The 11,987-nt window shown below is 41.3% G+C and overlaps 1 protein-coding gene and 1 pseudogene across 2 annotated transcripts in view; one reads left to right on the forward strand and one right to left on the reverse strand.

Moving 5' to 3' along the window:
• Positions 1-11,987, reverse strand: part of LOC308285636 — a 288,564-nt pseudogene that overhangs the window by 36,973 nt on the left and 239,604 nt on the right. The gene's annotated exons all lie outside the window — the stretch shown is intronic.
• Positions 4,934-6,031, forward strand: LOC308286057 (chemokine XC receptor 1-like; the record flags this gene model as incomplete). The annotated part of the gene is made up of 1 exon (XM_080727019.1): positions 4,934-6,031. One exon carries the CDS (start codon positions 4,934-4,936, stop codon positions 6,029-6,031), a length of 1,098 nt encoding a protein of 365 aa, XP_080583145.1.

Consider the following 11,987-nt stretch of genomic DNA (forward strand, 5'->3'; position numbering starts at 1 on the left):
GTAGATCGGCAATTTGTGGCAAAAACAGTTGGTCTAGAGCAGAAGTTAGTCTTCTAGACTGGTCTGAGTTGTACTTGGACCGCTTTTTTCTGTCTGCCCTACCTACACCAACTGTCCTTGCCAAAAATTGTCGATCTACGAGTACAAGCTCACAACATTGCGACATAACATTTGTTCGACGTCCCAGTAGCTCAACCCTGGTGAATGCTAACCTGCCAACGCTGGTGAATGCTAATGGTGAATTTTAACCTGGTGAATGTTAACCTGGTGAATGCTACTATGCCTAAACCTAACCCAAACCCTAACCTGAGTAAAACTATGCCTAAACCTAATCCTTAAGCCGGCCATACATTACACGATAATCGGGCCCGACTGAATCGGGTAGAATTAAACACTACAGGATCATTTTTTTCAGATTATCTGACCAGATAATCTGAAAAAGTGGTAAATATAATATTAAATAATGTGCAAAAACTGATTAAATCTTTTTCTGGGAGTCCCTCGTTTTTCTTAGAAATAAGGGACACCTGGACACACACAGGGTCCCGACCCTTGAATTTCAGGTAGTTGGCAAATCCTAGCTACAGTAGCCTACATCTCCTAAATAACTACATATTTGGTTACTAATAAATAGAACAAGTAATACAAGTAATCTTTCATAGACATTTTAACATCGTATATATGGATGCAGGGGCGTCAATTGGGTATGGCAGGGGTATGCAGCTGCCATACCCTGGGTCCAGGGGGGAACACAAAAGTTACTTTTAAATATAAATCCATGAATGTCTCTTTGTCTATCTGCGCTGGTTATTATGTTGTTAAATTACAGTAAAATAACTACAAATGCAAAATTTAACAAAATGGTCACTTTAACAAGGTATTATGATTATATTCTCCAGACTTGTATTCTTCCCAGCTTGACAAAATGGTATATTCCCAGGTTCCGCAGGTCAGCAGCACAGGTGCAATGCATTATTGTTAATTGTGGCACGTTTACTGCTAAGTTTAGCTGCACTTGAACAACCATTCCAGGCTGCCATATCCAGCCCAAGAAACCGTAGAAACCTGTGTAATAAGAAATTCAGACATTGTGAAAATAGCCGATCTACATACTCACAACGCCTCGCGCAATAGAACCGTGTTATACTGTACAAAATGTAATGCCTCTTTTCCTCGAGGACTCCCATCTTTGCCATACCCTAGCTTTTGCTGAACTGACGCCACTGTATGGATGTCAGGAATCAGGATTCGATGTAAAAATTGCTATGAGCCAGTAAACTATATGCATGCTGTAGCTACAGAGGACAGGTCTAATCCTAGAGATTCTTGTTTATAATAATAAATTATTCATGTTCGTTTCAGGCAGCATCAGCACACTGTCTGTGCGTGTCTGTCCGTCTTCTACACAGAAAATAAGACAGTTGCCAAAAGCAAAATGTCACCACCACGAACGCAGAAAGGGTACAAAACAAAAAATATTTGTACATCTTATCATTATAACATTATGTTCATGAAAACATGACAGATGACACTGAATGAGCCAGATGGCCAGTGTCAACAAACTACCCATTCGATTGCTCAACAACTGCTATGACTGTGAGGATTTCCCACTGACGTCAATAGTCATTTACAGTTACATCTGCCACCGATTTAACGATATAAACATGGACGCATTTTTGCTGTTAATCGATGTCTATGAGCATCTCCGCATGTAGAAAAACAACTTGATAACATTGACGTGTGCGTTCGCCGAACGGGGGGACAGCGTTGCCCTGCGAGCAGGACATGCACCTGTTCGCAAGGCTTTACGTTTCCCAAAGCTTTGGCTTCGTTTTAAGACAATTCCTTACACGAAACCTGGTGTTTTCGCAGCTTTAACGGACCATATGCAGACTGGGAAAAAGAAACAAGAACAACAACACTCAGACATTGACGTACTTGTGGTGCAAAATGTTCCCCGACAACAACAGTCCAGTTTGTATGGTTTGTGTTACAGCAGGAGGAAACATGCTACGTCGGGGGCGGGCTCTATGCAGCTGACTGACAGTGGGACACACCGAATGGTTTATGGCGAGCGACCACCAGCTGAGATTCTCCCAGCCCTGTAGTTTGGTTGAGGAGCACGAGGTAAATACGGTTACGTACATGCATGGGTTCATAGCGGTTCATAGAAGCCATGTGGTGTAAAAAGAGATACAAAATGAGAAGAAAACAAGTAAACAACTTACTCATAACCTTTATAAAGAATTGTAGTCATCATATCATAATATATTAAAACCTGTTGATAACTATGGTGACTACTATGTTAGATAATAGATACTATCATATCAAATGCATTTATTATTGTCATTATGCCTACTATTATTTGATCATTTTATTATTATTATTAATATCATCATCATAATCATTCTCATTACCCTTATCATTATCATTATTACCATTATCATTATTGTATTGTTATCATCATCTATTGATATACTCATCCCATGGAGACTTGAGTTCAATGATATGTTTTTGTATTTGTCACATTCCTAAGACAAAAATGTGATTTGTTGATTCCGGATGGGGACCCAAATCAGGAATCAATGGGGATACATTTTTTGTAATCAAATGTTTTTCTTAGGAATGCGACGAAAAAAACGTAAAAAAATATTATTGAACTCAAGTCTCCATGGGATGAGTATCAATAGAAAAAAAAGTCATTTTGGGGTGAACTACTCCATTAATTGTTTAATCTGAATCTGCCTTTTTGTAAGCATTTGCAGCATCCACCCTTTGTGTTTTTGTATAAAAGTAGTCCTACATCCACGTGTGTGTGTGTGTGTGTGTGTGTGTGTGTGTGTGTGTGTGTGTGTGTGTGTGTGAGTGTGTGTGTGTGTGTGTGTGTGTGTGTGTGTGTGTGTGTGTGTGTGTGTGTGTGTGTGTGTGTGTGTGTGTGTGTGTGTGTGTGTGTGCGTGCACGCGACACACGCACAGGTCTACCCTGGGTCGGGTGTCCGTTTCCCCTTGCTGGTGAGTGGCGAGCCGCCCTCCACCCTGCTCTGGTTCTGTTCTGCTGTAATAACGTTTTACCACAATTATGTTAAGTTATGATTATGTATTGTTGGCATCACACACCACCAGTGCTTGCCCTGCAGCCTCAGATTGCTGAGCTCATAAAATAAAGTCTATTTGTATATCACACAGGTGGTCTCTGGCTTTAAATGTCACCGCTTGCACCTGTATGAGTAGCCTAGTGACAAATACAACAATGGTATGAATGTGTGAATGTGTGAATGAATGGGTGAATGTAATGCACAATCATTGTAAAGTGCCTTGGATAAACTTACTTACTTACTTAGGCCTTTAAATTCCCTTAGGAACATAGGCCATCGATGAAACTCCTCCGTCTCCTTCGGTCTTGTGCCCTCCGTTCCAGTTGTTGCCATGACAGTCCTTGTACCTTCATCTCCTGCTCTGTTGATCTTCTCCAGGTGGCTCTAGGTCTTCCTCTCTTTCTCCTGCCTTGCGGGTTCCATGTTAGAGCATGTTTGGTGATTGATTTATTGTCTCTGTGAAGTGTGTGCCCTATCCAGTTCCATTTCCTCCTCCTGATTAGTTTTTCTATTGTATCTTGTCCAGTGAGGTCCTACAGATTGGCATTGGTGATGGTGTTGGGCCAGTATATACCTAGGAGGCGTCGGAGGCAGCGGTTGAAGAATGTCTGTATTTTGTGTAGTATGTTAGTAGTGATCTTCCAGGTTTCTGAACTGTAGAGTAGGGTGGATTTGACATTTGAATTGAAGATTTGCAGTTTGGTCCTTGTTTTCCCAATTCTGGCACTGACATCCTCATCCGTTCCTCCGACCACAGCAATTATGCTTCCTAGGTATGTAAAACGGTCTACCTCCTCTAGCTGATTTTGGTCCATGGTTATTGGAGAGTTGTTCTTGTTGTTGATACGCATCACCTTGGTTTTTCCTGCACTGATTTTGAGCCCAAGCGAAGCAGCTGCTTTCTCCAGTTTGCATGATTTCTCCTGCATCTTAGGCCAGGGACCAATTCTGATATCTTCACAAATTGGTACCACCCAAGGTGACCGCCCACAAAACTGATGAAACTGATGAAAAGTGATGACTCATCACTTTTCATCACTAAACCATCGTTTTCTAGGGCCATTTGTAGCCCAAGAAATGTGTTTTGTGCAAAACAAATGCTTGCAATGGATTCAGCATCATGATGACAAACCCCTAGTTAGACCCCTCACATCCTACTTAAATACCCAGAAAAAAAAATATTTCTGTGTATTTTCCTCCTGTATAGAAAGTCGATGGGAGACCGATAGCTGCTGATAACATCAATTAAGCTGGGTCTCAGAAAGGGTTATTATACCAAAATGTAAACTAGAGACATATAGGAAGTCAAAAATGTAAAAAATGTACAGTCACCTTGGGTGGTACCAATTTGTGAAGATATCAGAATTGGCCCCTGGCCTATCTGTTGGTGTGTGTGTGTGTGTGTGTGTGTGTGTGCTAGGAGTGCTAAATCGTCAGGATAAAGACGCCATATAAATGCACCATTTGTGTTTACCTCACATGCATGTTTTTTTTTTTTGTATGTTCAGTAGTTTTCAGGTAGTGTTCTTTACCTGGTTCCTATTTTCTGTTCACCTAAGACGACAGCTCTGTCACATGCACGTCACGGACACATTAGTACATTAAGCAAGGATCTTCTGGACATTGTGTCCAAAACACCGTGGCGTGCAGGTATCTCGGAAACTTCAATTCTCAGTGATTTATCATTTCAACTATATAGGAGTCCATTTAAGGTAAGCAAGCGATCTTCGAAATATGATGACTTTTGTGTCCCATGTTATATATTTGCTGCACCTGCAATTCTTGCTCTGTTTTTAAATTCAGAATTATTATTATTTTTCTCTCCCTGAAGGAACAACATGGCTGCAAGTATACAGAATATGTTCTCAACTACACCTGACTATGGTGACACGACCACACAATATTATGGTGATTATGATTATGACGATGATTACGAAGATGAGATGTGTAACAAGACGGACGTAATCCATTTTGGAGTCATCTTCAACACATCGTTCTTTTCCATCGTGGTGGCCCTCAGCTTGTTTGGCAACATCCTGGTCATGGTGATCCTGGCCAAGTACGAGAACATCAAATCTCTCATCAACGTCTTCACCCTGAACCTGGCCGTCTCAGACCTCATTTTCACCATAGGCCTGCCCTTCTGGGCCTACGACCAGGTGAATGGGTGGACCTTGGGGGAGACAGCCTGCAAAGCGGTCAACTTTGTCTTCTACGTCGGCTTCTATAGCAGTGGCATCCTCGTCATCGTGATGACCATCCACCGCTATGTTGCCGTTGCGAGACCGCTGTCTAACCTCGTGTCCGACACCAAGGGCATCTACGGCATCCTGGTGTCTGTTGTCATTTGGACCGTGAGCCCGGTGTTGGCCTCTCCCGCTGCCGTCTTCTCCAAAGTAATGGAACACGATCTCAAAATGTATTGCGATTACGAAGATAATTATTGGAAGCTATGGGGAACTTACCAACAAAATGTCCTCTTTGTATTGACTTTACTGATCGTCTGTTTTTGCTACACACAGATATTGTGCAGGCTGTACCGACCAAATGCTCAAAGAAGGAGAAGGCACAGAACTTTAAATCTAATTTTTACACTGGTGGTGGTTTTCTTTGTGGGCTGGGCGCCGTACAATATAGTTATTTTCCTGAGATCCATATCCTTTCACCCCCAATCAGTTGTGGACTCGACAGAAATGTCCAAAACCTGCGAGAACTACAGCAAGCCACTCGATTATGCATTCTACGTCAGCCGGTTCTTTGCTTTCTCTCACTGTTGCCTTAACCCCGTGTTCTATGTATTTGTGGGGGTCAAATTCCAAAGCCACATGAAGAGGATGTTCAAAGGCTGGGGTCAGCAGCGAAGCAACAGCATCCGCAGCCGAAGCCAGAGGCTGACAATAACATCCCTCACCAGTGGAGAGGAGTTCTCATTCTAGCTCTGTGGTTTTCAAACTTTTTGTGCCCAAGATATACCAATGGGTAAGTCAAGCTCTCAAGGAACACCTGTAGCCTACATTATAGTCATAGTGAAAATTGACGATCTACAAGCTCACAAGTCACAACACATGTTATATGTAATAACCCCACCCCCCGGGGAGGGGTATGCACAGTATATGAGGGATTGAATGTAGGAGTCTCAGAAGTAATGTTGGAGAACCCAGACTGGTGCCCGGCCGTTGGGCAGAACATTCACCGTTGACGTCCAGTTGTGCTATACCCGTCTGTGATGTAGGCATTGTTTCAGCATGCGGCTGTTACCATGGTGGCGACACTGTTTATTATCAGTGATCAGATGGCGGACATCATCTCCAAATGTGGGCATCGTGTCAGCTTGCGGCTGTTACCATGGTGGATGTCACCATGTTCATCTCCGAATTTGGGCATTGTTTCAGCATGCGGCTGTTACCATGGTGGCGACACTGTGTAGTATCACTGATGTCAGCATGCAGATAGATGGTCAGACGGTGGACGCCAGATGGACAGACATTCGGTAAATGAATAGTTAGATATAGATAAAAATATATATACTGTACAGTGTGTGTGCGAGTGTGTGTGTGTGTGTGTGTGTGTGTGTGTGTGTGTGTGTGTGTGTGTGTGTGTGTGTGTGTGTGTGTGTGTGTGTGTGTGTGTGTGTGTGTGTGTGTGTGTGTGTGTGTGTGTGTGTGTGCGTGCGTGCGTGCGTGCGTGCGTGTGTGTAGGCCCTATATATATATATATACACACACACACACACACACACACACACACACACACACACACACACACACACACACACCAGTGCCTTGTATATAAAGTCATGTCAGCCAAACATATTTTATGGATAAAACGTAATTTTGTATAGAGTATGTTAATACAATATAACTTATACACTTGGAGTGGTTGTATTTTGTCTCACTGCTCTTCGATTGGGACATTTAGATACATTGAGTCAAAGGTCATATCACAAAGACAGGGGCGTCACAAGGGGGGGAAACATGGGACTGAGTTATTAGGGCCCGCAAGGTGGAGGGGCCTTAATTATTTCATACTTTACTATTGAAAATAGGAGATATATAAGCTCACAGCGCGTCACCGAGTGCCGCACTGCGAGCTTGTAGATCTGCTATTTTTAAAAAGTCATGACAATTTCAAAATTATTGTCAAATTTTGCTTCTGAGGGTCCCTGGAACTAAATATTTTGAGCACCACTGAAACACTGAAACATAGGTTTTTCAAAAAACCTTAGAAGGATTTGAAATATTCAAAGACTTGTACATCTGCTATTTTTCAATAGTTAAAGCACAAAATAATGTATTGATAGTACAGGGGTTGGCAACCCCGGCTCTGGAGCCACATTTTAGTCTCATTTTAGTCACTCTTTAGTCCCTCCCTAGTGGCTCCCTGTAGCTTTACAAAAAATAAAAATAACAAAAATAAAAAAATAACAATGTTTATGAAACAAATATGAAAACATACATTCCAAAGGCAAAATATGAAACATACATTCTTATGTGCTCCAATATTGTAATCCTTTTTTTTAATAAATAGGACATTTTGACATTCCTGTCAATTAAAATGAATAGGTTGAGACACATTTATTAACAAACCAGTGTGATTTCTGCTACTCTATGGATTCCAAAATGCAAAAAGGATAAGGAAAACAGAGAATGTAATAGTTAGTGGACATTCATTTGCTTTCACTGCCAATGCTGATGGATTTGCTGATGGATTTGATCAAAATATGTTTTGCGGCTCCAAACAGAGTTTGTATATTTTCTGGTCCAAAATGGCTCTTTTGATATTTAAGGTTGCCGACCCTGGGATAGTTGACCGGAAATGGGGAGTGACATGCCGCAAATATAGCCTAGTAAACGACCAACTTCCGTAGAAACAAATGAAATGGTTTCCGGAAGAGGGCGGGTACGAGGCTACCGCAAATAGGGATCGGGACATGAACCCGCAAGGTGCTGTTCGGCTACTTTGGAGCCTAATGGTCCGGACCACTATGCCAGCGCTCCGGGCTGCATCTGACACAAATATTAAGACTCAATTTGTCCCCCGGCCGAGCAAGCAGGCAGGCTCTATAAGAATTAGAAATGGCAAAAATGTCAGCACTTAAGCAGGAAAATTCAAATTGGGCGTAGAAGAGGAAAGTTACATTACATAGTGCTGCCTGCTTTCACACATTTTACTCCGTTATTTCCCCCTTTTTATTATTACTATTGCCATTGTTGTTAGTACTGTACATTATACTTTGTGGACTGCATAACATTGATTTACGCTTCTTGTAGGCCTACCTGTGTGAGAAGTGACAAATAAAACTTTCACTGAGAAAAAAAAAAGCATACACTGAGAACATACATTCACATAGTAATCCTATTTTGAGCGAGTCTGGGAATATGGGGATTCAAACTTGTGGTATGCGGAGTGGAGATTGGTTGAACTGTGGCTCACACACAGGAAACGGCAAGAGGAAGCCACAGGTATTGCTTAATGTCCAATATTTCAACAAAGTCTTGATTCACTTGAGTGTCAATCTGAATGTTCCAATGTACGTGTGATCATGTTTGTATTTAGATTTTTGCCAGCTGGCTAACACTGGCACATTTACAGAAATGTTGACTAATGCATGTCGTCATCCTCATGAATAAATAAATGACATTAAATAAATTATGAAACAAGCACTCTTTCTTCACTCTAGTCTAAAATATATGAATCATTGTAGTTTAACTGATGTTACCAGCCATTTGTACTTGAGGTCTATATTTTAATATTCAAAATCAATTCAATTCAGAATCATTAGAATATATCAAAGAACCTTCAATAGTTGGTTAGTTAAAACCTTTATATCTATGTTAGGATTGCAGGGCTTCATATAGACTCTAAGCCTTGTTGTGTTATTTGTAGTTTTAAGCAGACATATCAATCCCAAGATATATGTCAAGCTTATTCAAAGTTTTATACTGCCAGCGATCATACAGTTCTAGTAAAGTGTATAGGATAGTAGACTGACAGGAAATGGGGAGAGAGATGGGGAGTGACACGCAGCAAAGGTTGTCGGGATTGGGATTCGAACCCGCGACACGCTGTCATGCATCAGAGCCTAAGTGGTATGCGCCTGGACCACAAGGCCAGCGGGCACCCCAGAGCTTTTAACCATAGGGGCAGAGTCAAGTCAAGTTTCACTTCCATGCTCCTTTGCGGTTCTAAAACTGTAAAAGTGCATATTTTAGTACACAGTGCCCTAATAGTGAAGAAAAAAATGGCTCATCTGCCAGTAGACTTGGGTGAGGTGCTCGAGCCAAAAGGAAACCAAATGAATAATTAAAGGGAGGGAGCCTCAGGACACTCAAAATTGTGCAAAATCACACAGTTTTTCACAAATCTGAGTGTGTGGACGCTCCCTTTAATAGTACTGTTCACAGTGCCCTGAAAGGAACACTGCAGGGATTTAGATTCTGTTGAGGAGTCAGACAGAGTTGCAATGGGGAAATGAGGTAAGTGTTTGTCTAGATTGTAAAAAAAATAAAAAGAGGAACAAATCCTTTTTTAACTGTTTTACTTATTTTACTAACATTTTTACAAGAATAACAACATAAAAAATAAAATAAAGAACATTTTAAAGACAAAACAAAATGCAATTAAAATAGCACACATTAGTGTTAGTCCTTGTTTCAAGAGTTGAGTTAATGAACTAGAGTGTAAAACATGCATCCATTGCCATTAATGTTTTATGATGATGGGGAAACCCATTTGTTGAAACAAGAGAACAGCCAGCTATCAGTAATGTCCTTTATGTCTTTTGTCCTTTTTGCTATTTTTGCACTTTTTAATGTATGCATTGTGGCCCTCTGGAGTGAATGTGAAAATATAGTGGCCCTCTCCATCATCAAAGTTGCCCACCCCTGGTTTAGACTATCCAGAAGACTGCTGTTTTCTACAGCCTCATCTTTTGTCTAGTCTGCATGGCAATAGGTTCCACTTCCAACTCTTGTCGAGTGCTCTGGGCCCACTGGGCAAGCAATAGACATTGGCCTCTTCTTTCTCCTACCTTGCACTGTTATCTTTTCTGCTATTTTTGCATGTAAATGACTAAAGGACTTAGCAAGAAGTAGACACCACCATAAAAGACAGATATCTGTTTGGTTTTCCATTCTCTGGGCACCATTACAGTCCGTCTGGTGTTGCTAAGCTATGATGCGATGTGGCATGGGTACATGATCAGCCACACACTGGCATTCTGCCACTGCTGCCTGAACTGTTCCATGTGTTTGGAGTGGAGAGGTTTCGGAGGCGTCTCTCTCTGCCATGTAGGCAGACTCTCAGTTCTATGTTACACAGCACAAGAATTTCAATAACTGAGCAATTACCAGGCAAACTGAACCAGACTGACACTGAGGATATCATCTTTAATGCCATTTGGAACCGAGAGTGTTACATAATATTGCCGTCTTAACTTAGCATTACATTTAGTAACCAAAAGAAGGAATTCATTTATTATATAAACTAAAACAACTGAGCCGGGAATTTAGGCATGAGAGTGCCTTGTTAAGCTGCTGGAGTTTAATGACACACACGCACACACTCACATGTGCACGCACGCGCGCACACACACACGCACACACACAGGAAATGGAAGAGTAAGGGGGAGATATTGCATCATGGCATGCATTTCAGCAAGGTCTGCTCTAGATCCTCTTGAACGTTAATTCCAGTGTTCCTAATGTTCATGTTCCATTTTCCCAATGTTCATGCCTGTCAATTTGCCAGCTGGCTAAAACTGGCATAATTTAGAGATGTGTTGATTAATGCATGTTATCCATATACATTGATAAATATAAAAGATACATTAAACAACCACATTTCACAAAAAGAATCATTGTACTTTAACACAAATTCCCAAACCATGCATGGGTCAGGTAAAAACCTGACCCATGCACAAGCAAGTTACTAAGTCTGAGGGACATTAACATTTTTATATTCAGGTATTTGAGTCAGTTTACTGTCAGAACTGGCACAGCTTGTCCGTATCTGTCCATACGAGTAACGCCTGACACTGTGGTTCCCCTGACACATCACTGTGACATCACAGGTGACATCACAGTGGTGTGGCTGGTTCAGACAGGGATCTCCATTTATGGGCATAAAGAGGATTGTATGTTGTGATGTCATGGGAACCACTCTATGCCCATATATGTAATGTAACCCTGATGTCATCAATATTAAGCCCATATCTAACAGGACTTCATATGGGAATGCCCATATACAGTATGGAGGAAGACAGCCCATATATGTGTGGCTCGTTCAGACAGGGATCTCCATGTGGGCATAAAAGGGATTGTATATGATGTCAGATGTGATAGACGTCATAGGATTTTTACATAACGAATAACTGAGTAAGCATATCTTCATATACAATACATGGATCTCCATATATGGGTAACTGGTCCGATATACATCACTGGCCAGACGGACAAGACATGGCCTCTTACTAGTGGTTAGTTAGAACCTTTACATCTACTGTTCCTTGCAGCTTTTAGACTAGAATAGTTTTAAGCAGACTTATCAATGCCAAGAAATATTTCAAGCTGATCCAAAGTTTTATATTGCGGCTTTCCAGATGAGATCATGCAGTGTCTACAGTAAAATGTAGGAACCTTTTGAACCAGGGGCCAGGGTCAAGTGAAGTGTCACTTCCTTGCTCTTTTGCAGTCCTACATACGTAAACAAATTTCTCTCTCTCTCAGCACAAGCAGTGCATATTTTAAGACACATTGCCCTGAGAGGAAGTCTGTCTTTATATTCTGCTGAAGAGTGAGACAGAGTTTCACTGAGTAACAGGCACAAGGTAAGGCTTTGTCTTGATTGTTATTAAAAGCAATATGTGATTATAAATTTATTTTTCTTTTAATG

The sequence above is a fragment of the Nannobrachium achirus genome, assembly GCF_963921795.1.
Source record: "Nannobrachium achirus genome assembly, chromosome: 5".
NCBI classification, from domain to species: Eukaryota; Metazoa; Chordata; class Actinopteri; order Myctophiformes; family Myctophidae; genus Nannobrachium; species Nannobrachium achirus.